The sequence below is a fragment of the Spinacia oleracea genome, chromosome 2 (assembly GCF_020520425.1).
Source record: "Spinacia oleracea cultivar Varoflay chromosome 2, BTI_SOV_V1, whole genome shotgun sequence".
NCBI lineage: Eukaryota > Viridiplantae > Streptophyta > Magnoliopsida > Caryophyllales > Amaranthaceae > Spinacia > Spinacia oleracea.
In genome coordinates this window covers 9,435,682-9,462,881 of record NC_079488.1, presented here as the reverse complement: position 1 = coordinate 9,462,881, position 27,200 = coordinate 9,435,682, and the positions used below count along the sequence as shown (strand labels likewise).

General features: G+C 36.1%; 3 protein-coding genes across 3 annotated transcripts; all 3 read right to left on the bottom strand.

Annotated features, from left to right (window-relative positions):
* Positions 1-6,330: 6,330 nt before the first annotated feature.
* Positions 6,331-8,536, bottom strand: LOC110797917 (transcription factor MYB1). The gene is made up of 3 exons (XM_022003050.2): positions 8,154-8,536; positions 7,326-7,455; positions 6,331-7,069 (listed from the first exon to the last, which is right to left on the bottom strand). Exons 1-3 carry the CDS (start codon positions 8,284-8,286, stop codon positions 6,463-6,465), a joined length of 870 nt encoding a protein of 289 aa, XP_021858742.2. The 5' UTR covers positions 8,287-8,536; the 3' UTR covers positions 6,331-6,462.
* Positions 8,537-14,353: 5,817 nt separating this feature from the next.
* LOC110797924 (stress-response A/B barrel domain-containing protein UP3) lies at positions 14,354-15,449 on the bottom strand. The gene has a single exon (XM_022003061.2). It carries the CDS (start codon positions 15,349-15,351, stop codon positions 14,575-14,577), a length of 777 nt encoding a protein of 258 aa, XP_021858753.2. The 5' UTR covers positions 15,352-15,449; the 3' UTR covers positions 14,354-14,574.
* A 7,169-nt stretch (positions 15,450-22,618) lies between these two features.
* On the bottom strand, positions 22,619-26,312 carry LOC110797923 (uncharacterized). The gene is made up of 2 exons (XM_022003060.2): positions 25,725-26,312; positions 22,619-23,718 (listed from the first exon to the last, which is right to left on the bottom strand). The coding sequence occupies exons 1-2, from the start codon at positions 26,304-26,306 to the stop codon at positions 22,879-22,881; spliced, it is 1,422 nt and encodes a 473-aa protein (XP_021858752.2). The 5' UTR covers positions 26,307-26,312; the 3' UTR covers positions 22,619-22,878.
* Positions 26,313-27,200: the final 888 nt, after the last annotated feature.

Genomic DNA, 27,200 nt, shown 5'->3' with positions numbered 1-27,200 from the left:
GTATTGTTTCTGGGGAGTTTCAACCCGTCGAATTGGAACTTGTATTATTTCAGGGTATTTTCAACCCGTCGAATTGGAACTTATATTATTTCAGGGGATTTTCAATCCGTGGATTTGAACTTGTATTATTTCAGGGGATTTTCAACCCGTGGATTTGAACTTGTATTATTTCAGGGGATTTTCAACGCGATTGAAATTTGAGTTTGACTCGAAGTTTGAATTTTGAAATGGAAAGGGATGCACTTTGTATGTAGAACATGAAGCTTCGTATTTGGAAAATCCGGCATTATGTTGCCGTGGATATTGAATTTGGGAACTTAACAGTCCGGCATTATGCCGCCGTGGACTTGGAGTGTAGGATTTGAAATTTGAAGGTTTGGAATTTTTGAACTTCGAGCTTGAGGTTTGAAATGCGGAATGGAAAATCGGCATTACGACGGCATGTATTTGGAATTTGAAATTTTGAGCATAGGACTTGAAATTCGAAAGATTGACATGGAATTTGAGGTTTGAAAATTGGAGTTGAAAAGTTGGCATTACGTCGGTCATGTACTTTGGCATTTGAACTTTTGAGGTTTGGAATTGGAAACTTGACTTCGATGCTTGAAGACTTGAATGTTTGAAATAGAAAATCCGGCATGACGCTGTTGGATTTGTGGTTTTTGACTTTGAAGTTTGAAGTTTGAAATTTGGACTAGAAAATCCGGCATTAAGGCGCCGTTGGATTGAGTCTTGACTTGGAACTTGAAACTCGAAATTTGGACTAGAAAATCCGGCATTATGGCGCCGTTGGGTTGTGTTTGAAGTTTTGGACTAGAAAGTTTGAATTTGAACTTGAATCTTGAAGACTAGGAAATCCGGCATTATGACGCCGTTGGATTTGGACTTGAAAATTGAGGTTTTGAACTAGAAAATTTGGATTGAACTTTGAAACTTGGAATTTGGACTAGAAAATCCGGCATTATGACGCCGTTGGATTTGGACTTGGCTTGGAGATTTGAGGTTTTGAAAATAGAAAATCCGGCATTATGACACCGTTGGATTGCATTTTGAACTTGGAACTTGGAATTTTGACTCGAAAATCCGGCATTATGACGCCGTTGGATTGATTTTGAATTTGTAGCTTGGAATTTGGACTCGAAAATTATGACGTCGTTGGATTGAATTTTGAGTTTGGCATTTGTGCGTGAGGCGTGTTTAAGGGTTTTGAATCAAATGGAGTGACACTCCTAAAGACCCTAAAATCGGCGATTTAGATGCATGAGGTTTGAATGATGCTCCTAGGGGTTTGGTTTCCTAGTTGGAGGCTAATTGGTTTTGGCAAGCTAGAACTCGAGGTTAGCCATTCACGCTTGCAAAGACGCCCACACAATGCACAAGTAGCACGTCGTCACACTAATCATGAATATGAATGCGACATGCAAAGTTCTCAACCTAAGGTCGGTCAAAGTTTTTGTATGATGCAAGTGGTCGGCTTTGGGTGTCAAAAAGCACTACAAGAAATGGTACTTTTAACGACGGGAAATCCCGTCGCGAAAGGCCAATAATCGTTGATTAACGACGGGATTTCCTGTCGCGAACCCGTCATAAAAGGGGGTCGTCCTTAATAGAAATCCCGTCGTAAAATTGTCATAAACCCGTCGTAAAAGACATTTGCGACGGTTATTCCCGTCATTGTTTGGTTGTTAGCCCCGTCGCAAAAGGCTTTTGCAACGGGATTTTTGACCCGTCGTAATTAGGTTGTCGTTAAAGATACAAATTCTTGTAGTGAAGGTACTCGGCTAAGAGACGGATCCGGCGACAAGCTTTCACGTTCCGCCTAAGGGAAGTGTGTGTCGGCAGACGGCCTCCATACTTGACATCGGGAATGTCAAGCAAATGCCAAGTTTCGGTAAGCGCGGAAATGGTCACACACTTTGGTCGGTAACCGTATGGAGAGTCACCATTTCGTTGCCCCCGGGGCTATCCCGAATGTAGAACACATCCGTTTGGGCAAAGGTAGAAATTCATTTTGCACAATATGGTTTTGGAAAAATGCATGAAATGCCTAGAAATTGAAATTGAAATCGTACTTGAATTTGTATTTGTAAAGCCCGTTTTTCGGCACTCGTTCACGAGGCTTGGGAGCGTCCTTCTAGATGCAAAAACAGACTAACTCCCAACACGAAAAGTTGAGCAAAAGTGGGCAACAAGCCACTGTGAGCCACTGTCGTGAATGCAGGCAGCGGCGTTGGGCGCAGGGTCTGCGCCTGGCGCCAATGCTGGCATCCAGTACTTCGGCAGATCAGTGGCTGGTTGCTCGAAATCTGCTCTCGTTTTCGAAATTGAAATTAGAAAATTCCCCAGTGGAGTCGCCAATTACTGTAGGGTTTTTTTTTTGAATCTTTTTCCCGTTTCCTACAATGGGGAGTTTGGCACGCGGCGGTTCATTTAGAGAACCGTTGAATTGTTTTTGCACCTCGAAGGAGTCGCCACCAAACTTATTTTAGGTCTCGCTTGGGAAGACCGCACAATGACTCTATTTTTGGATAAGGCCTTGAATTCTTGAAACGGATGGGTGAGATCCGGGCTCGGGAACGAAATGCTTATTCGGCGAGCTTTAGAAATATTCAAGTACGTTGGCACAACATTGTTTCGAAAATAAACCCTAAGATTAGACTATGTGGGTTTGCAAATTAGAACAAAATAGAATTTCTAATTGTACGGTGGTCACTTTGCTTTAAAGATTGATTTAAGGAACCTAAGGCCGGTTTGTCCAAAATTATCTTCATTAAGCGTGATGTAACCTTTGTATTTTGTTGTATTTAGCATGTTGGTGATGAAAGAGATAAAGCACATAAAGCAACATCACAATATTAAATAAAGTGCGGAATTAGTAAATACAAGACCCCCTAGAAAAGGACTAGGGAGTAGGTCCACATTACCTACAAATGGACTAGGCAAGTAAAGGTGCGGAATTGAAAGTGCGAAATTGAAATTGCGATATTGAAATTGCGGTATTGAAATTGCGGTATTGAAATTGCGGTATTGAAAGTGCGATATTGAAAGTGCGATATTGAAATTGCGATATTGAAATTTGTACTTGGGCACATGAGATTCGAACGCCAAGTGGCTCCTTAAAAATAAGTGCGCCTTCAAAGCCAAAAATCTCAACTTGGGAGAGGTTGCTCAACCCAAATGTCCTAGATGTTGCATATTGAACTTGAAATTGAAAGCTTGAATATTGAAAGGTTTGAACTTGAAAAGATTGAAACTTTGAACTTGAAATGATTGAAATTTGAAAACTTGAACTTGTATGTTGAAATTTGAAGACTTGAACTTGTATATTGAAAAATGGAGTTTTGAATCTCAAAAGATTAAACCTTTAAATGCTAAAAGGTGTCATCTTTGATTACTCCATGCTTGAAGGTGATTCTAGTTCAAAGAGATGAATGCAAGCAACTTTGAACATCCTTGAATCGTGAAAGTTTGTATTTTGTATTTTGAAAAAGTTTGTATTTTTGAAAAAGCATGTATGATTGTTACAAGTGGTGTTTTTATGACAAAAAAAAACACCAACTTGCTAATCATTTGAAATCAAAATAGCATGATTAATTGAAATGGGATTCGGATTTACCTAGTTAAGCTTAGGCTCGAGCTCCCAATTGCTCTTGAATTTAGGACTTTTTGTATGTGTTTTGAAGAGTTTTGAAGTTTGTATTGTGAGGAGTAATGTCGAAATTACGACGTTATATGTGTTGTGCTCTCCCTTTTTCGAAGGAAATGAGGGGTATTTGTAGGAGGGAAATGGTGCAAAATGCCAGCACACGCCAGCGCCTGGCGCCATGCCAGCGCTGGGCGCTGCTGACGTGGGCTGAATGCCGCTAAAAAGGACGGAAAGATGTCGTCCTTGATTTGTCTTGTATGGGTGTACCTTCGTACGAATAGTACGATGTTTGGCTTGTAGTGTTTGCTTGGAGGTTAAGGCTTGAATTTGCGTCTAAAAACAAACCTTTCTCGGGTTTTTGAATTCCGGTTTTACGGGGCGGGGCCCGGCATGCTCGGTTTTATGGGTCGGCGCCCGAATTTGACTTGCCTTATATGATTTTGAGTGGAAAAGGCCTAGTAAGACCAATGGGATGGTCCACTAGTTGAGATTGAACTTGGATTTTGAAATTGGATTTTGGAAGTTGTATTTTGTACCGAGTTCTGGGAGGGGAACGGCCTCGGGGATTGGATCTTGGATTTCGGTGATATTCTTAGAAATTGGGATTTCCGCCTGGAGTTACTCCAATCGCCTAACAAGGATAATGGTTTCGTCAACATCCCAAAGGGGAGACACAAATTAGGTGTCTACAGACGACACTTGGAGTCCTAAAGACTTGTTCTTGTTTGGTTCGGGCGCAGCTAGGGAAGGCACGCTACAAAGTGTATGCACCTAAATTATGCTAAATGATTATGTGTAAATAATATGTTTTCTGGCATTAAGGTTTTCCGCATGATTTATGGTTTTGTCATATGTATCATAACCTAACAATATATTGCTTAATTTTTTCTAACGGCCCCCTCATAAAACCGTTCAAGGTCCGCCACTAGCTACCTGGATTCTCATTTGATGCTTGCACCGCAATTGGGTAAGAAGTTATGGCTATCTATATGGCTTTACTGATGGACGACACAATAGAGCCAAACACAATGTGGGACGTTTTAGTAGAACCACCATGAGAAGACGAGACTGCACCATCTATTCCAACTGAATCAGCATGATTAGTTATTGTCTGAGCCACCTGTCGTGCATAATCTAGGTTCACCATCTTGATTCTTGAAATCATTATCACATGCATGCTTCAGAAACACACTGAGGGATGTTAACATGAATTTTATCAATTTTTATAAATTTTGGCACTCTCCTTTATCGACGTGTTGCAATATTATTGGAACTAAAAAAGTTATATAAATTTGAAAATTTTGTGATAAAAAGTTAACATATATACCGAGTATAACAAAATGAGTACTCCGTATTTATTAAGAATTTGCATATTTTCGTACTTCTCTTCAACAACTTTTTTACAAATTTGTAATTATCTTCCTATAAAACTAGACCTCGTCATTAATTTGTACTTGTCAATAATGTAGAATGTATTTGCTAATTTCCGATCAACATTATTTTATTTCTACAGTTGTACAGATTTTGAGTCAAGTTATTTAGATAAACTCAATGTAGATGGGGCAGCAAAAGGGGCACCAGGTGCTGCTGGTGGAGGAGCAATAATCAGAAACCAGGAGGGACAATTCATCTCAGCCTTGTCTACAAACCTTGGTCACTGCACATCCTTCAAAGCAGAAGCATCAACACTAGTTCGTGGCTTAGAATTAGCAAGAAATATGCAAATAGAGAAGCTGGTAATACAAATGGATAATATGGCCTGCATACAGATCGATATCCTAAGAAGCAAGAATTGGGGCAGGAACGAATGCACTCACTTATTTGAACACAGTCTGAAACTGATTGAAAGCCCATCTTGGCAGGTGAAGATGAAGATGAAGATGAAGATCATCCATGTGTATCGTGAAGTGCTCATGTGCAATTGTGCAAGGGGTGAAACGTGAAACAACAAGATCGAACTTACTTGGAAAGATGAAGTAAGTTTAATTTCTTTCCCAACCAATAAAGTAAACCCACTTTGAGGTTATTAATTACTAGCGTCTATGGTAAAATTTCAAAACTTTGCATTTGTTGTGGAATATTATGCCTAATAAGTTACATGTTTAACTTTACTACCTAATGCATGAATTCATCTAATAGTAGCTAATGACTTTACATATATCTTTGTATACATGATATGGACTTACGGGCCTGTGTGGCAATCAACGGTTAGCTATAGCGAATTGTATTAGTAGTTTTAGCTAGATGTTTTGTATTAGCTGGGTTGGTTAGCCGATTTGTTAGCTATTTGTATAAAAGTGTTTGGTAAATAGATAATATCCAACTGTGGTTGTTTGATTGCGTAAATGACTAATAAGGACATTGACTTAACATAAGTTGAAACTATCCGATATAGACCAAGAAAAATTATGAAAATAGCAAACATGCTTCATATTAGACCGTGGCAACTGGGAAGTGGTTCTTCAATTCTAAGGTAATCATCATTCTCTCAAAAGTGATTTCCTTGTAAGAAGTGAATTTATCCTTGGAAAAATCATTTGTCACGACAGCTAATGGAATATCTACATAGAGATCACGTACAATTCAAGCATCTATCGTCTTAATCATACATAATAAAAAAGATTCGATTGAGCAAATTTTAAGAGGAATATCAATTTGTCAAGTAAGTAATGTTTTAGATCATCTAAAACGAAACTCTATATATTATAAATAATCTAGGAATCTAGTACGTATTACACACATGCATATGAAAATAACTAGTACTATTTTGGGAAATATATGTATTTATGTCCAAAACAAAAACATGTAAGTAAAAGTCACATAACTTGTTGATTTCCAAGCCAATCTTCAAGCAACTCTTGAGACAACACAAAAGGTTGTTCGGGTGATAATTCACTAGCAACGTTGCTAGACTCGTTACTAAAATCACAAATTTCCGAAAAATCCGACTTGATAAGCTCCGAAATTAGATCAAAATCCCCCAAATTCGAAACGTCCATCAACAAATCGGATGACATTTTGTACTCTTCGTCTAGTCTTGGTGAAGAGTAGTCATTATTATCGACCCAAATGTTATTATCCACATTATAACCCGTTGAACTTATTGGCGGTTGTGGTTGTGGTTGTGGTTGCGGGTTAATGAACACTTTGGTGCATCGGACCGCCTTGGTTCGGACCACATTGGACTCAATGGCTACTTGTGCAGATGTTTTTTGTACGGCATGGTCTATTGTCGGTAACTTCTTGTTCTTCGAATCGTTTCGAGGTTTTTTCGGACTGGACTTGGTGACTTGATTGTTGTTGTTGTTGTTGTTGTTGTTGTTGTGTTGTTGTTGGTTCAATCGCTTGCTCAAACTGGTATTCCAATAATTCTTGATTTCATTGTCTGTTCGGCCTGGTAATCTTCCTGCGATCAGTGACCACCTACACAGAAAACATTCAGATCATACCAAATCAAAACAGACCATAAACAAGAAAAATATATTAGACCGGATCAGGTGAATAGAACAAGAGCCTTACTTCCTCTGTTATCAATACATGCAACATTCAGACTATTCTACACTATTCATGTAGTACATCTTTCCACAAGATCTAAATTAGAACGGGGATCTAATAAATTCAAATAATAATTGTAAGGAAATCAAAGAAATATAATTATGTGTTTGGTGTACGGATGTACCTGTTCCCTAAAAGCTTATGGAGTCGTATAATGAGTTCTTCCTCATCGGGGGTGATATTGCCTCTCTTAATACCGGGCCTAAGGTAATTCAACCATCGCAATCTACAACTCTTCCCACATCTCTTTAAACCTAAAAATTTACAACATGTACAATTAAGTACAATCTTTAGTATTCCATACCATTTGACATCAAAACATATGAAACAACTAAATAGAAAAATAAAATATAAAAAATTTGTAATTGTTAAACTCTTCTAATTAATGTCCCTTGCTTGCATAAAAAAGAACTAAATAGAAAGAAAAAAAAATTCAACTAGCAAGCTAATTACAACAAATTATACAAGATTTATTAAAAAAAACAAAAAAAATGAAGTGTAGATGTTTTTTATACAATTCCCTGCCCTTTTTGGAAGATTTCTCTATCTTCCTTCGCCGTGTGTTTTAATATACAAATCTGAAAATTGCGATGTATAATATAATATTTGACATTTAAAAAAAAATAAAAGTAAAAGAAAATAATTTTAATATAAAAAGAGATTGTATATTTAAATATGTAGATTGTATATTTTGACATTTTATTTTACGAAAATACCCTTTGATATATTTCACTTGATAATCATAGAGATTGACTGGACGGAGCTCCATTTGACATTAAAACAAATGAAACAACTAATAGAAAAATAAAATATAAAAAAAATTAAAACAAATTACCTAGATTTAAAACAAATTAATATAATTGTTTCAACTAGCAAGCTAATTAAAACAAATTATACAAGATTTATATATATATATAAAAAAAAAACGAAATAGATGTTTTTATACAATTACCTGCCCTTTTTGGAAGATTTCTCCATCTTCCTTCACCATGTGTTTTAATATAATCGCTCAAAATCTTGTCCTCCATTGCAGTCCATGACCCCTTATTCATCCCTTCCTTTGCACAACAAGGACTCCTTCCCATTTCCGATTCCACCTTTATTTTATTTATATAAAAATATATAAATATATATATATTTTAACATAAGTTTATAGGCGATTCCACCTTTTATGTTGTATATACGTGTATCGATTATTTTTTCCTTAGAGAAATGTATGAATGGTCTCTTTCAAAATTCTCTCCAGAAGCAAATATATGAGCAAGAAAGCAAATAAGAAAAAGCATATAATGTGACATTATTATTTTTACACCCCAACTTTAACTTGAATAAGTTTGAGTTTATATATAGTTAATTTGTGTACGTAAGTGTCACTTTGTAGCAAAAAATTCAAAGTCCATAAGAATTATAACACTACCTAAATAAGGTACGTGCATTATTCATGGACCACAAAAGGGGGTCATACCTACTTAATTATTTAAAAATAATTAAAATGAATTTTTGTGAATAAAATATCTTTAAATGAAATTAACAATTAATTTAAACTGTTGTTACATAATTACTAAATATGTGACAAAACATTGATTTATAAGACAATTAGGGCTTGTTGCATTGCATATGCAAGAGACGAGATTATTTATAATTTGGGGGTTTTATTAATAGCCGTTAGATTTATTTTTGGATCTTTTTTCTCACTGATTTTATGTAGCCTATAGATTTGGGCACTTGTTTAAAGTGGAAAAAATAAACATGGGTGAAATTAAAAGAAGGGTCATTAAGTTCTAATAATTAATGGGTGAGAGAGGGACGGGTGTAGTGTAATGTAATGTTAATGTAAATAATTAGCTCTACCCAAATAGTACGGAGTACTAGGGGTGTACACAACAGGGTACCCTGTTAAATTCCAGAAATCGGAACCGGAACTGTTGTAATAGGTTCCTTAAAATGGTAACCGGAACCGAAATCTGTTACAACAGGTTCCTGAAAATGAGAACCGGAATCGAAACCTGTTGCAACAGGTTCCGATACAGGGTACCCTGATATTTAAAATTTTTTAATATATTATTGATATTTTATTGAAAAACTATCTACTTTATGGTTTGGGCTTTGATTTTTTTATAGTTTGGGCTTAAGTTGTACCCCCTCCGTCCCTTAATATTCGCACCGGTTTGACCGGTGCGGAGTTTAAGGCATTTGAATTGACTTATTAATTTAATGGGTGTTAGTTGATAGTGGGGTATTTTTTAATATAGTTAGTGGGAAATGTGTAAGAGGTGGAGAGTGGTGAGTAGGGGTGTGAATTTTTAAATGTTTTTTTTGTAGGGAATAGGGGGTTTAGGTGGAGTTAGTAAGTAAGTGTGAGAAATAATATAATATTGATATAAATTTCCATTTATAGAAGCGGTGCAAGTATTAAGGGACGACCCGAAAAGGAAAGCGGTGCGAGTATTAAGGGACGGAGGGAGTAATTCTTTATTTATATTTTCAAAAATTAGCTTGGATTGTTTAACATTTTGGGCATATGAGACATTTTTATATGGCCCCGTTCTTTATTTTGGGTACTCCGTGTTAGAATTAGTGTGTACAGGGTACCAAACAGGGTACCCATTTCAAAAAATTGAGAACCGGAACCGGAACTTGTTGCAACAGGTTCCCAAATTTGTTACCCGGAACTGGAACCTGCACAACAGTTTCCGATTCTGAAACCGCAAGTTCCTAACAAGTTCCGGTTCCGATTCAGGGTACTCTGACTTTTTGCTCACCCCTGCAAAGTACCATTACAAATACAAAAGAGGCGGAGGATTCAAACCTAACACATATCGTACACAAGCCATTTACATCTTTAGGTAGCTTTTTTCAATTTTTATCTCGAATAACATAAAAAAATACTTTGTAATGGTGATAAGTTTAAAAATTAAATATGCACAATGCACTATAAAATCACATGTCTAATATAGCTCAAGTGGTTGTTTTACGTTATTGGAAATACATAGTTCAAATCTTCAATAATTCTTGGTTATTTTATTTTATTTTGTTTTTCATCATTATAAAAATTATATGTTATGTTTTGCCCCCTCTATATATAATTTCTTGTTCCATCCCAGGTTGTACCAGAAGTGGCACCAGAAGTGGCAGGACACTGCACTTTTAAGTATGATAGGTTGAGTGATAGTTTTAGGCTCCCCATTTTCGGGTCTTCGCCTCGTCAGGGAAACAAACTCTTCAGGTGTAATCGATGTCTAAGCTTTCTTTTGGGTTGACTATTCTCAGTTGAATTTACAGTTATGTGAAAAAGGAGATCTAATCCTCCCGTAAAAGATCTGTAAAAGAGGCACCTTTTTTTCCATGAAGCTCTTCTCGGACAAAAGCTGAGATGATAAGAATCTGCGTCAAAATGAAGCACGAACTCTAAACTGTCGGGTTTTGCTCTTTGAACTAACCTGATAAACAAACAGAGAACACTACCTAAAAACACACGGGAGTCGCCGGATGGGTGGTTTTCTACCCATGGACGACTTTGGAAACAATGGTCACCGTAGGCAAGTGCGGCGGTCAAGGGATGACAAAAACGGGCTAAGCGACGATAGTGGTGGTGGGCTTGGTGGCCATTGAAAGGGATGGCAGTGAGAATCAGAAACACCTTGATACACAATTGGTAATGTTTGGTGCCAATACTCCGTACATTAAGAAAAGAGAGAAAAGGACACATATCCTAACCATTTCCTGTTATAGAATGTTTTGTATTCATATCATTGAAATTTAAACCTATGTGATCACAACACATACTCCATACCAAACACTCGTAGAAATATTGAACAAATAAATGCCTTAATCTATACCTTAGTTGTATTTAAAAAGGAAAACCACAGGTTATTAGAAACCATGTGGCATCTCATTATTAGAAGTCATGTGGCATCTCTCCTTTCATCCATCATTTTATTTTGTTGTTTTTTTCAATTTTTTTTTATTGTTTCTATGTTTTACAACCTCTAATGCCTCTTCCACTCCATTTTCCTTATTCAACATCAAGTTATTAATAGTCTACTTTACTCATTAGTCTCTTGACTCTCTTCCATTCCACCACTTTAACATCCAATATTTATTTATCATTATAATTTTTATATTTTTCCAACCTTTAAATTACACCTCTATTTAATTCATATGTTACCAAAAATCACAAGTACTAACTAATTAAAACTTTAAAAGACATCTGAACAACCAATGTACAACCGTCCGTTCTTTAAACGGGCTCAAAAGCTAGTTACATTTTAAGAGCAAGTTTAAGGCCTAATTGCTAGAAACTGTGCTTTTCCCGGCGCTTTTTCATACGTAGTAAATTCTTGATCACATCGTTGATCAAGCAAATTCTTTAAGGCGATGACAGCGAAACTTATCACTGTGTGAAACTAAGAATCTTGACTCGTATTACATTAGTGAGTTTGATTTCAATGTTTGAAATTACAACACTAATTAGATCAGACCAGAAAAATCAAATCAGGTCAGAAAAGACATAAAACACTCATAGACAACATTACACCAAACCAGACCAGAAAAAAATTAGAAAAAACTATACCACATCAGGTGAAGAGAACAAGACCTAAAATTTCTTGACTGATGCCATGTATACTTGCAATTAGGGATGGGCATGGGTCCAGGACCCGGCCCAAGCCCGACCCATTTTTAAGGGTCTGAGTCTAATTATTTGAGACCCAATGGATCTGGGACGGATCTGGATCAATGTGTTTAAAATCGGGTCAAGGTCAGGGTCCAATATTCTCAGACCCAAACCCGATCAATTATTAGAAATTAGAAATAGTCTAATTAGATACATGCATGCATTAGTATTTTGGCACTAATTTGCGAATTGTGATATTTTATGTATCGAATGTGAATATGTGATGGTAAATAACAGTTAAATTAATGGCGTGGGAAAATTTTCTAAGACAAAAATGTTAAAAATAATACTAGACCCATTTTTGACCCGAGACCCATTAGCCCCATTGGATCTGGGTATGGGTTTGAATTTTTCAGGCCCAATGAATCTGGGACGGATCTGGGTCCGCCTAAAAAATACTGGCCAGATCCGGCCCATGCCCATACCTACTTGCAATTGTCACAAGAAGCTAAATGAACATCTTGCATACAAATAATACAATTACTCCGAGAAAACAAAAAAAAAAACAAAACAAAAGCAACAATAATGAATCTAGTGATATAAAAGCTTCTATTGACAAACAAACAACCACGCACACACCGCGGTCCTCTACCCCAAACAGACAAACAGCCTCCTTCAGAAACACCAAAGGGTTCACAAAAAACCAACAGTAGATAGCAGACTACAACTTACAAAAGTAACAATCTTTCTTGGCAGCAACTTCTTCCCATATGATGTTGATGTACTATATGATAGTGATGCGCATATTGGAAGAAAAGGTATAAAGGTAAATGCCGATACAAAAACAACAGCATTAGACAAAATATATATATCGAATGGTGTTAGTCATTCAACCAACTTGATGCTTCTTAGGGCCCTAGATGGAAGCAAAATGAAGCAAATGGCAATACTGCATCCTCTCCAAATGATTAAGACAAATAATAAAAAGGGTGATTAGCGTTTTAATCTTTTATTTTCTCTTTCAGCTAATGCCCTAGTCTCCTAGTCGATAAAGATGGCCGTGGTCCGGGCCGTTCCAAGACCCGACCTGGCCCGACACAACACCGGCACAAAAAAAGCACGTTTCGGCACGAGCACAAAGTCGTGGGCGGTGGGCCGCACTTATTTGGAAATGGCACGACAAAGCACGTTAAATTTAGTAAAATTAGACTTAGATATGGCTGCCCGACTCGACTGCCCGCGGGCCTAGGCCCTGTTTTGAACTTTCAGTCCGGCACGATGCAGAGTTGGCACGGCCTGTTTAGGCCAAGGACCCGAAGCCCGGCCCACGGCCATCTTTATTCCTAGATAGAAAATTCTTGTAACGGGGAAGATTAAAGGGACAGCCACAATGCATCATTTTTTCAGGATGATAAGTGTAATTTTATCTTTTCATCCACTCTCGGATACTTGCCATTACTGAGATACCAAAACCACTTTCAGAAACCTCAAAGTAAGGATCTTTCCGTGGCATAAATTTCAAGGTTTAGAGGTTTGTCATAGTTGTCAAACAATCCTTTCAAATTCGAAATTTCTAACGGTCAGAAGAACATATCGTTTTCCAAATTTCCCACATGATCCACGTTTTTCAGCTTTAAAGCTTATCATCTACTACATATGGCTCCAGATAAGGCATTATTTTAGCTCACTTAAGAAACACTCTTCTCCGCTATTCTATGAATAAAATAAGCACACATGTTGAATTTAGCAGGATAAAATATGCAAAACATGGAATGGTGTTCATGCAAGTTAATCCAGCACCTAATTTGATTAAGCAACGGTCATTTCCTTAAATCCTACACAAGTTGTCATTAGCCACACCACAAGTCACAATCCAAGATGCTGCACGCAGGGTAGATATGCCAAACGATTCAAACCAATAACAATTAATCCACTAAACCGCACAACACCAATAACAATTAATCCTCTAAAACCCAACATTGACACTCCCTATACAAACTCATTGTAAGATTTAAGCCTTTAAACTCCTACAAATATGTCAATTGCACAAACAATTTAATATCATAGTTCCCAACAGTAGGCACAAATATGCTGATTATCAAATCTGAATAAACCCCCACAAATTCACTCCTTTAACACGAAAATCCGTTGAGAAAATCAAACTTCCCATAAAGAATTGCATAAAATTCAAATATCATCAATATAAGGGCACTGGTAATCCTTGATCAAAATGTTACTTATCAAGTTATCCATTAAAGCAAACAATGAGAATGAATCAAAGACTAGCCGATTTATTCGAAGGCGGAACAACATAATCAAAGTGTTAACAATTCGTTACATTTGAAGGCAACATTAACAAAATGTATTTCATCCATTACAGCAGCAAACAGTGAGCATGAATCAAATACTAGTCAATTTATTTGAAGGCAGAAGAACATAATTAAAGTGTTAATAATTCAGTGCATTTGAAGTCAATATGATCAAAATGCAACTCATCCAGTATAGAAAACAATGATCACGAATCAAAGACTAGCACATTGATTTGAATGTGGAACAACACGATCACAATGTTATTTATTCAGTGCATTTGAAATTGAAGATACATCATCAAAATGCAATTGTATGATCATGAATCAAAGACTAGCACATTGATTTGAATGCAGAACAACACGATCACAATGTTATTTATCCAGTGCATTTGAAGGAAACATGATCAAAATGCAACTCATCCCATTACAGAAAAATCTACAATGATGAATCAAAGATTTGAAGGCGAAGGTGGAACAACATAATCAACAATGACAAGAGAATCAATAGAATCCCTAACCTTGTCTTTCTCTTTAGCAATTTCAGAATCCGATTCCAAAGAATCCAATTCCTTAATCCCACCAAAAACCCCAATTGAACAAATCTCAAACCCTTTCGCTCTCGCCGGCGAAAAGTTCTCCCCATAAGTTAATTGCTCAATTCCGCTCGTTTTCTCCTTCAATCCACTAATCACATCAAATACTTCCCTCTTTTTTGTCTCTTCTAACCCTTCCTTAAGCTTGACAAGCTGAAGCCTCATGGCGGAACCGGGTTTAACCCCAATCGGACCCTCGAGATTCCCCGCCACCCAATCTACGGCCAATAAATCGTCGCAGATAGGCAAAACGCTGCTTCGGACGACGGAGAGATGATCCTGGTGGGCGGAGTAGTTGGCTAGATCTTCTTTTGTGCGGTACCTGCTGTGAAGCATGTGGGTGAAGGAGAGAGAGGATGAGCGGTCGCGGTGGAGTTTTCCGGCGGTGAGGTAGAGGACCATTGGGAGGGTGTTAAGGCCGTTTAGACCGTTGACCATGGCGGAGAGTTGGGTGGCGTCTGCGGTGGGTTTTACGTTGAAGAGGACAATGTGTTCGATGGTTGATGGTGAAGGGGTGGAGGACATTGTGATTCGAGTGGTGCAGGAGGGAGAATAGCGGCGGAGGAGAGGGTGGCGCGTGGTGAAGTGGGTGGCTGGTGAGTTGAATAGTGGGCGAGTTGTTGCACAGAGCATTTCGTCTTTGGAGGGGCTTTTTTTGCTCGTTTTTCAGTGAGTGAGTGAGAGTGAGAGCTCCTCTTGTCTTTGGACTTTAATTAATCGGTGATCAGCAATTTCCTTCATTAACACTTGCAGATTCCTAAATTTTTAAAATACGCTATTTTTTTTAACTTATTTTCTACTCTAGTGTCTATATAGTAAGAACGTCCGGTTTATTTTTTTTTTTATTTATAAAATCTACAATAAACCGATATCTGAAACATCAGTTTAAAGGGATAAACCGATATTTGAAATAGCGGCTTATGTATTTAATGAACAGCCATTTCAGGTAGCGGTTAACATAACACAACAAAAACCGTGCGTTTTTTGTTATAAAGCAAACCGTCATTTGAGTTAGTGGTTTATACCATTGAACCGCCAATTCAAATGGCGGTTTGTTTTAAAACAAAACTGTCATTTTAATTGGCGGTTCTAAGCTGAACCGGGAAAAAAAATTATTTTTCTTTCTTTCATGCTGACGTGGACGGTATGGAGGAAAATAAGTTAGAAAGTTGGAATATTTTGGGAATTATTTTATCTTTAAACAATATTGTAGGAAATCGTTCGATCATGATTATAAAATATACTCTTATTTATTTATTTACTAGATTTGAAGCTCGTGCATTGCACGGGTTAATTTAATTGCATTTTCTATGTTTTATTATTGTAATCCAATTTTTTTATTGGTTTATTTGAAGCCCAATATTATATGGTTTATATTTAGAAAATAACAAATTTAAATAATACGATTCAAATAATACGGGATAATGATTGTTTTTTTTTATATATTCAACCATAATAAGTACTCCGCATAACAGGATATAGATGACTTAAGCTAGACTTCTAATTAAATATTACAACAAATCTATCTTTATATTTTTGCTTTTTTATGTTAATCTTTGAATTTATTATTTTTTTATTATTAATTTTTGTAGAGGCCGGGGGAGACCGAGATGGGGGATATTTATCTTTAATGTTAGCTTTTTAACCACAAATATAATTCGTTAAACTTTTATCGTATAATTTTTGTAATTGGATGATATAATATAAAATTTTTGATGCAAAAGATAAATATAAAATTTATCATACATAGTAAAATATCATGGAGACTGGGGTAGATTTTGACCAATATAGTGGATATGTAACGTTGGATGAAGCTGCCCCTAAAACACTATTCTACTACTTTGTGGAGTCTCCGCATAATTCTTCAACAAAACCCTTGGTATTATGGCTCAATGGAGGTAATATATTGGTATAGAAAAAATTCCTAGTACTAAAATTTAAATTTGTTAAAAAAGAGTATAATTGGTTGTAGGCTTGTAGCAGGACACACATTCTTCTGGTTGCGCTGCAAATATTACCTCCCGCTTTGAGTCTCTAGCCACGACTCTCAATCAACGAACACATTACAATACACAATGAACAATGATCATTAACTGTGGAGAAAATGAACGTGATATTAACTCAACTTACTTTGAACAAAACAAATTCATTCAACAAAACATGAAATATATACTACACATATATATAAACTAAATAAACATAGAGTTTCACTACAAGAATTAGAAACAACCAGGGCGATTTTTTTATAAAAAGAAAGGCAACTACTAAATCGTCCTAATAGAACAAATCAAATATGGCAAACAAACATTGCCTTGGTTGGTAAAAACAAAGAGGGCGAAAGTATTCTTTGCCTTCTTTGATTTACATTAAAGAGGGCGACTTCTCAAATTTCGCCCTCTTTGATCATTTTTTTAAAAAAAAAATAGCATCCCCAACTCCTTGAAACTGCAAACTCCGAATACCAAACTTCACCCAAATTTTCTTTCTGAGAATACCAAAATGAAAACTCCAATCTTCAGTTAGCTTGTTCTCTCCCTAAATCTTCAATTTAGCTTTCTCTTCTCAATTTCTCTTTCTCTCCCTTAAATATTCAGTTTAGCTTTCTCTCTCCCTCTCCATCTTCAATTTCTCTGGTCATAAACCCTAATTTTATGCGTTTTGGTTGAGTTCGACTGAAATTTGATTGAGTTCGCTTGAAATTTGGTTGAGCTTGCTTGAAATTTGGTCCAATCGCACATATTTGCTTCATATCCGAAGTTCGTCTGGTATCATATTTGCTCAACTTCTTCGCGTTTTTTTGCTGGCATTTGAATTACTAGTTCATTACTCCGTATTTATCATCTCATGTTACTGTATTTTAGTGATAAGATTCGAATTATTTTCTTAATTAATGTTATTTTTCATTTAAATTGTAATTGATTTGTTTACCATAAGAAGCAGATTTGTAATTCGTATTATTTTGAATTAGCGATGTTTGTGGTTTTGCCTGTTCTTTTGATGTTTGTGAATTATTGATTTCTTATGGAACCACAATTTGTTAATTAGACTCAATATATGTTCGTCTATATAATTTGTTGAGTTTACTGAAAACTCAATACTAAAATCCCTGTTAATTTGCTGTTTTTGGTTAATTTTAGGGTTTTGGTTTGCAGATCTATGGAATCTTACAATTTGAGGTCTGTGTTGGAGTTACTCGTTCCTTTCAGATCAACCTTCAATTTCAGGTACTAGGCCTCGATCGTACTTTTTGAATTTGATTTCTGCAGCATATTCATGCCAATTGATGTTGAACATTCAAATTTTGCAGAATTGACATAATTCAAAGTTTTTCGATTTTTTTATTTTCTATAATTTTATATCTATGCCGTTTGTGATTTAATCATTGAAATTTATTTGTGTTATTATATTAATTTGATTCATATGTTGTAATTTTGTTGTTGATTTGGATTTTCTTTATATTCTCTGATTACTTGATGTGAGATTAGAGTTATAGTGTAGTTCTTTCTCTAATTCCTAGTGTTTTTTTCTCTGTAATGTGCAAATACAGTTGGACTTTTGAATGTTTATTCGTCCTTGTATGTTGCCTATTCCGTTTAAGTCTATGTATGTAGTTCTTATATTATTGTGGAGTTTATGCATGAGATGTGATAAATTGGTAACTGACTAATAGGCAGAAAAGTTGTACTTCGTATTATGTATGAATATGATTATATAATAATGATATTGTTAGTTTGTCCTTGTGGTCTGTGGGCTGCATATTCATGGAGCTCATGAACATAAGACCTTTGTTTCCTGGCAAGGACCATGTTCACCAAATACGGTTGTTGACAGAGGTGAGATTCTTGTCCGCAGACAAACTAGTAATACATTGCTGAGTTTGAACAAGCTGAACGCCTGTCTCTTCGTGCTGTTGGGTATAGTAATTAATTTATCAGTTTTACATTTTACATTTATATTGAAATCATGGTTGCTGTTTAGTTTCTTTTAGATGGCTAAAAGTAGAAATGTAGATTAATGTTTGGCTTTCTCGTATAAGTTCTGCAGGTATAAAAAAATATCTTTCACAATTTAGGTTAGTTTTTAGATGTTATATGGATATTTGCATTGCCAAGAATTTCTGTTCAATAGTGTCAACTGAAGGTACCTTTCATTATGATGTAATCATGGTTATGGGTTTTTCGCCTTTTGGTCTCATAAACCTTCACAATCATCAATTGGCTAATACCGAAAAGGTTTTGGTTGTGTGTGCTGTTCGCAAGCTCACTGATGATGATTAGAGGGCATATTATGATCAGTTAATATTTCAATGCCAAAATATAATTCTCAATCCCTATTTTATTTTATTTCTATTAATTATTTGTTTCTTAGTCTTTTATTTACTATTTTATTTTCCAGTTAGTACTTAAGTTAGCTAGTTCATAAAATCTCAAAACAGGGGTTTCTAACTTTCATTAGAAATAGTTTGATAAATCCAATTTTAAGTGGGATCGACCCTACCTTTCCCTATTACACTATTATGAGGTTAGAGTTAGGTTATTGTTGTTCGTACCAAAAGGCAAGTCACCACTAAGGTAGTAAGCTTGCTCTCTTACATGGTCTTTTTCTCTTTTCTGCTACAGAGAGTGTTTAATCACTCTAGATTCATTATATTTTTGATCTTTCTGAAGCAGGTCTTTTATACACCTTGTTCTCCTCTGACCTTGTCACTGCATATAGGTATCCTTCTTTTTCATTTCATTAAGCTACCTGTTTCCCTGGCTAATTTCTTGAGCTGTGGCAAGCAATCTGACGAGTTACATATTTCTGTTAAAAGTCTTTCACGATACATTTTTATGTGCATATGTTCTGGTATTTTATTGCTTAGTTTCAGTTTCAGTTTCAGTTTCAGCTTCAGCATAGTTATATGTTGTTTGGGACATTGTGTCTGTTCAAAGTGTTTCATGTTTATTTTTAAATGTGGCAGTTTTGCATAATAGCCTTATTTGGATATGATATATTCAATGGAGTAAAATATAATTTGGTTTTGCAAATATTTTGTTAGCTCAGGTCAGCACAAGGAATGGATTCTAGGCAATCTCTACATGGCACCAGGAATGAATCCAGACAACCTGTACGTGTCTTGCAATTTCATATGAGATATCTGTAAAAAAGGTACATGAATGCATCAACTTAAAAAAGGTACATGCCTCTTGAGCTTTGATTTCAGATGACAAAGTATATAGGGTTAGATAGCAGTATCTAGTTGGTTAAGATAGTATTTACTAGTACTTTAAAGCTCTATCGTCGGAACAAGGACAACTAGCTCGCATGTTTATCTCCTCATTTTGGAATCGGAGATCTAAATATATAAGTAGCACTAACCTATTAGCTCAACTGGAAGAGCATTGTGCAAATGCGCAAAGATGTGGGTTCGAATCCCATGTAGGTTAATTTATTTGCTGTATTGGCTAGCCTATAAAAAAATAGAAATAAAAAAGCAAAATAGAGGGCGCAAAAACAGGTGTCCCTAGATACAATCAAAGAGGGCGAAATAGACTGCCCTTCTTGATTCCAATCAGTAAGGGCGAAAATAGAATGACTTCCTTGAAATAATCAAAGAGGGCAAAAAAAGTCGTCCTCCATGATTTCAATCAAAGAGGGCGGAAAAAAGTCGTCCTCTCTGATTTGAATCAAAGAGGGCGAAGCATATTGCCCTCTTTGATTTCAATCAAAGAGGGCGAAAAATATTACTTGCCCTGCTAAGCTAATACAACGAGCCTAACAGGGCGATGGGAGGGCGATATAAAAATCGCCCTGCGATATTTAAATCAAAGAGGGCGATATTTTTCGCCCTCTTTGATCTTATATGTCGTAGTGTTTGGGGAGGTAGAGTTGACATGCGAACAATTAGTAATTCATCTTCATGGTTTATATATAGTCATATACAGTAGATCATAAAAAAAAGAATTGGGGGAGGTAGGGTTGACCTGCGACAAATGATAAAAATTACCAATAATTAATCTTCATTGGTAATTTTTATCGTTTGTTTATTTCCAAATTTTTATCTTTTTGTTTTGTTCCAAATTTTTATCTTTTTATCTTTTTGTTATTTTGCTAATTTGTATTTTTTTGTTTGTTGGACTTATCAGATTGCTAAACAGATTCTAAATTATCTCAAAATTTCATTTTCATTTTTATCTTTATTTAATATTTATTTTAAATTACACTTAATGACATGACCATCCTATGCGGCACTCCGAAATCTCTCCAAAAAACTCCCCTTTATATATATATATATATTAGATTTATTTATTTTCTAAAATTAGTTCATCATTCAAAAGTTATTCGGGGATTAATGGAGTCAAAACTCAACAAATACATATCAAATTAAATCATATAAACTTTGGCAAAACTTTGATCGCTGAGAATGAAAGTTGACACTTGTACATACTCTCTTCTACTCCCTCTGTCCCTTAATACTCGCACCGTTTTGACTTTTTGCACTATTCACATAATTCACTTTGACCCTATTTTATTTCTAGTATATGAAAACTAATATTAGTATATAATATATTGTTGGCTTCATCTTAATATATATTTTCAAAATATTAAAATTTTATAAGTTTTTATAATATGTAGTTAAAGATATTGGTGGTCAAAGTTGTGCATCGGCATGCGTGTCCAGTCAAAACGATGCGAGTATTAAGGGACGGAGGGAGTATATCGTTATCGATTTATTGTAATTTTGAGAGAACTTTTGATTTTATTCAATTGATTATAGTTGGGGACCTAACTTCTCTCCCCTCAACAAAAAAAGAAAGAAAAAGAACTAAGTCTGTCTCACAACACCACATAAAAAGTTTCACTAGTGAGCCAAATTGAAAACAACCTAAACTCTCAAAAGAGATACTCCGTAAAACAAAATCGCAGGTCAAAATACTCCGAACAATAGAGAGGTTAATCAATGAAGATTCTTTTGTTACCGAATGAGTCATAAGTAAAATACAAGTGAATCAAAATCATTTATTATAATTGGTTTAATCTAGCCTCCTTTGATCCTTTCAAAAGTTTCAAACGGTCATTTGGGATCCTATTGCATGTATACCTAGTGTACAAAGCATCTTGTACACTATGTTTTTCTATTGGTTGAAATGGTATATTTATTGTCTTTCATTCTCTTTTTTAGTGAGTTTGATGATGTTTCAACAAATTAATGATTTTCCGATCATTTGGAATCATGAAAATAGGAAGAAGGAAACTTTCCCAAGAAAACTTGTTCACCAAAGTACTGCCTAGCATTGTTAAAGTGACCAATTAAAATTAATCCATAATAATCAGTGGAAAACTTTACTCTGCTTTTGACTAATTTCTTTACTTTACCAATTGGTCTTTTAAATAATCAAGGTTCTTTGATATTGGAGTAATTTTAATCGATTATACAAGTATATATTCTCTTTGTTTGATTAAATTGTCACGTTAATAGTGTACTTTCAACCGGTAACCATGAAATTCTCACCGAGGTAAATAGAAAATATGGTAGTATTCGTTTATTTTATATCTTCCCTAGGGATGTTTGTCGTGGTAACTAACTCCATCATTACGATTCGCGAATTTAAGGACTTAGCTAATACGGAGTAAAGATGGGTTGTGCGCCAGCCCGACCAAGCATGAAAAAAGCATAGCACGACATGTGCATGAAGTTGTGGGCCGGGGTGGAGCCGCATTTTTTGGAAAAGCACGATGATACACGATATGACCCGAATCGGTATGACAAAGCACGTTAAATTTAGTAAAATTAGATTTAGGCACAAGGACAAGACCCGACCCGATGCAAATTTGTTTGGCTGTGGGTAGGACTAATTCAGACCCATGGGCTCAACCCGACCCATAGTCATCTTTAATACGGACTATGGAATATGCGTAAAGGAAACCAGTTTTGTTTATGCTTTGACAACAAGTTCACAACATTCTCACAAATAACCCATAACATAATCATAAATGACCTAGTAATTAAATTGAAGTTGCCAGTACATTAATATGATTCTATGTTGATGAATAGACTGGGCAACCTTACAAGGCAAGATACACGGGTAACTTTCATCGTACACTATGTTGTACCATTGATGAGCCCCAGATACACACACGTACGCACCACACAAAACCAGACAAGATCATACCAGATCAGATGACGAAATCAGGCCAATCTATTTCCTCTTGCGTGATTAAATGGGCCAGCTTAAAAGGAAGAACTTCACCACTAGCATAACAACTCTCTTGTCCATACCCGAGTTTAGACCCCCTAAAAGCCAACTCATTAGCAACTTTGTTATCCTCTCTTCCAATGAGTCTGACCTGGTTCATAGGATCAATGCGTAGCTCAATTAGTCCCTCTCGAATCTCGCCGATAATCTCATTTAACAAAGCCACTTTCGGGGCTCTCCTCTCGAGGCCACGAACACGGTCAATAACCTCCTTATTGTCACCTATAATGAGAGAAAGTCTAATATTTTTGGCTTTGGCTAACCTCAACCCATTTCTCCAACCTATTGCTTCTCCTATAGCCACATTGTATTGACCGGGCTGACCCGGCCCGGTGAAGAGGTGATCAAGGTTGTAGGTTTCTGCTGTTACAAATTTTCCTTGACCGTTTCTGATTATGCAGCCTGCACCTCCGTTTTGGAGCTGATTGATGTCGGATCCACTGTAATGAAGGATGAAATGTTCAATCTTTTCCGGGCTTTTAAACCTGGCCAACATTTGAGGTACTTTTGCTTTGTTCTTTGCTTCTTGTTGTTGTTGTTGTTGTTGTTGTTGTTGTTGTTGTTGTTGCTGTTGTTGATGATGATTAGAAGAGCTTTCGCCAAACATGATATTTGATACGCCCCATGCTAACATTGCTACTCCAGCGACTGCTGCCCCGGCCATACCGATCTTTTCGACCACGCTACTACCCTCTCCATCATTCTTTTCTGTTCTGCTGCTAAATGGGTTCCGCTTCTGCTTCCTTATTAGATCAGCCACCTGTTAGCATTGGATGAGCACAGAATTGGTTAAAATTGAAGCATAGAATTACATACTCCCCTCCGTATTTATTTAAGAGATACACTTGATCGGACACGGCTATTAAAAAGAAGAATTGAATGAAATAAAGTAATAAAATAAGTGAGATTGGTTATATATTTTAATAAGTAAAACAAGCGGAGACCATGTCATTTTAGGGGGATGGGGTGAGAGTGGGGTGTAGATAGATTATTTAATTAGATAGTGGGGTTGATAAGTTACTAAAAATGTCAAATGTGTATCTTAAATAAATACGGCCGGAAAAGACAAGTATATCCCTTAAATAAATACAGAGGGATTACTACGTACAAGACATTACTCATGGTTTTTTAGTTTCATTTAGAACTGGGCATGGCCCGGGCCTTAATTATAGGCCTACATGTTAGGCCAATGGGCCTTGTGTACCTAAAGATAAAGATATATGGTTGTGGACCGGGCCAGTCCAAGGCCGACCGGCACAAACAAGCACGGCCTGGCATGGGCAGAAGTCGTGGGACATGTGCCGTATTTTTTTGTAAAAAATACAATAAGGCATCACACGACCTGGCCCAACACGTTAAATTTAATAAATTTAGGCTCAGACACGAAGAGCCCGACCCAATCCGACATGGGCCCCAAGTTAAAAGTTTTCGACTCGGCCCGATGCAAAAGCGATTTGGTGTGGGCTGGGCTCATTCAGGCCCATGGTTCATGAGTTCGGCCCGATATTCAGCCTGACCCTAGGTACCCTTAATTCTTAGTGCCAAGTTTGTATCCATCGAAATACATATGCAAGGTACCAGTGCAATAGTGTCCTTCATCTTACCTTTTCCGATAAAAAAAGGTCAATGCTGCACCCACATATCGGCTAACTTCAATATTTGTTTAGATTTTCTGTTAGTTGGTTAAAAATATGTGATGCGGGTCGGGCCATTGTTCTCGGGTTAATTTGACAATTATTAATATCTTCGTCACTAAAAATTATTCCATTCGGTTTTTTACAATCCCATGGAGAAGACTCGAATCAGGCGTAAAAATTACTCCATCAAAACTTAATATTATAAATACAGACATGAAAACAGATTTAACAAACCCCACTTAGCTATATAATTTCATACGAAGTATTGGTTAGTGAAAATTACGGGTGAACATTTCTGACCCAAACAAATATAACGAGCAATGTTTAAAAAAGGCTCATTTAATAAGCAGGTATGGATAAGAAGTCAAGCCCGTTAAAAGAGTTTGATTTTCCCATTGGCCCGTTGGAAAAAAAAAGAAGAAAAAAGCTCAGTCCCGATATGCTACCCGTTCAAGTCCGCAAATGATTACCAGTCTACGAGCACATTATAAATCATAGACAAAGTTTTGAGATCTTTTACCAAATTAGATACCCAAAATGCCTAGTTTTAAATTGTACTCCATAATAGCTACTCTTTTGACTTTAAATAAAAAAAAAACCAATGAACCAGATTGAGTTTTTCTTTAAACCTATGAACCGATTTATTTATATATTTAAATAGTCATTTTGGTAAATAAATTTGAGTTAGTTTGGAAAATAGATTTAATTTTAGGCTCGTTGGACAATAGAAAAAATAAGCTCAATTCCTATCTGTTACCCGACCCGTCCAAACCTGCAAATTATCACTTCTAGTCTACGAGCACATCATAAGTCATAGACGAAGTGTTGGAATCTTTTACCAAACTAGCTAGTTCAAATTTTATTTAACAAAATGACTATTTTAAATTGTATTTTCCAAAGTAGCTACTCTTTTGATTTTAAAATACTCCCGGTTTGAGTTTTACTTAAAACCAATGAACAGGTTAATCTTTTTTAATAGTCATCTCGATAAATAAATTTTAGCTAGTTTGAGAAATAGATTTTAAACATATTGTAATCATTTTGGTAAACAAAATCGTAAAATTATCAAAAAGAGTAATCAGCAATTCATTCAGCATGTAAGTAAGAAGAGGGAGAATTAATTAATTACCTGAAGAGGAAGACTAGTAAAGTTCATAAAAACATTATAACCACCATCTTCAACCTTATTACATCCCAAATACGCCAACTTATCCGCAACTTGATTAGCTTCCCGATCAACAATCACAACCTTCTGAGAAACCCGATTCACCATCCCAACAATCTGTCGAATAATCCCGTTTAACGGCGGCGTAGACGGAGGCCTTCGACTTCGGCCCAAAACATGATCAATAACCTCCGTACTATCCCCTTCAATGACAGTGACGTTAAGGTTGCGGTCACGGGCTAACTGTAACCCGTTTCGAAGAGCAACAGCTTCAGCAATGGCGACGTTGCAGTAATCTGGGTAGGAATCAGTAAGGTTGTAAGATGCTGCAATGACGAAGTCTCCTGATTGGTTGTCCCATATTACACAGCCTGCTCCTGATTTGTTTGCTTGATTGTTGTGTGATCCATCGAAATTGAGTGTGTATGATTTGGAATTTAACAGAGTTGACCATAAACTCATTTTGGTGTTGTTGTGAGTTTTTGGTTGTTTGTTTGGGGATGAATTGGTGTCTACTTTTATAGTACTAATATTATGTGTTCTCATAGTTTGTGCATGCCTACCTTGGTTTTGATTTGTCCTTTTGGTTTGAATCTTTTTATCTTTATCTTTTTTTTTTCATTTCCTTTCTCCACTTAACTAAGTATGCCACCTTTTTTTAGTTTAGAAAATATAAAATCCCCATCAAACAATTAAATATTTAACATAGATTAATCAGCTTAGTTAGGTACGTATGTCTACAGTTAAGTTATTTCGAAGTTTTCCCAGAATAGTAGTTGGTAGCGTGCACGGTTCAGTATGGACCGGAAATTGAACAGGATCGAAAATGGACCGGACCAGACCAATAGATTCTGGTCCGATCCTTGGTCCTTGAAAATATACCATTCTGGTTTTCAGGTCTGTTCCGGTCGAAATTCGGAATTTTCCGGTCCATACCGGTGACCCATAATATAACTTTTAAAAAATATATTATAGATAGAAGAATCCAACTTGTAGCCCACATACATTAATCTCCCCCACCAAAAAAAAAAAAAGACTTTGGAGATTTTTCGTATGTCATTGGCCTTTATCCCCTTTAAATTATGATGTGATGTAAGACATACTTAAAGAGAAATATAGGTTGTAAAAAGATAAAATTGTAAAAACAAATGGAGTTTAAGATTGTAAATTAAAAAAACTAAAAAAAGTCGGTAAAAAACCGTTCCATACCTGAATTTTCCGGTCCGGTCCTCGGTCCGTGAATTCTAAAAATTCCGATCCACCGAGTTCCGGTCCGGTCAAGTTTTGGACCTGTGAACACCCCTAATTGGTAGGGCTCAATCTTGTGACCTTAAAGTTATAAGGGGAGTTTTTAAACGAGTGTCTTTTCTTTTATCATTTAATATTTTAACCTAAAAGTGAGCCAAAAAAAAAACTTGGTAATTAGGTGTTTGTACCTTG

Coding starts and splice junctions, on each gene's coding strand:
- LOC110797917 (XM_022003050.2), bottom strand. CDS start 8,286: ATGGGAAGGAGTCCTTGTTGTGCAAAGGAAGGGATGAATAAGGGGTCA. Junction 7,456..8,153: donor AAATCTTCCAAAAAGGGCAG/GTAATTGTATAA, acceptor GTAAATTTTTAG/GTTTAAAGAGATGTGGGAAG. Junction 7,070..7,325: donor CATAAGCTTTTAGGGAACAG/GTACATCCGTAC, acceptor TTTTCTGTGTAG/GTGGTCACTGATCGCAGGAA.
- LOC110797924 (XM_022003061.2), bottom strand. CDS start 15,351: ATGCTCTGTGCAACAACTCGCCCACTATTCAACTCACCAGCCACCCAC.
- LOC110797923 (XM_022003060.2), bottom strand. CDS start 26,306: ATGAGAACACATAATATTAGTACTATAAAAGTAGACACCAATTCATCC. Junction 23,719..25,724: donor TTACTAGTCTTCCTCTTCAG/GTAATTAATTAA, acceptor CAATGCTAACAG/GTGGCTGATCTAATAAGGAA.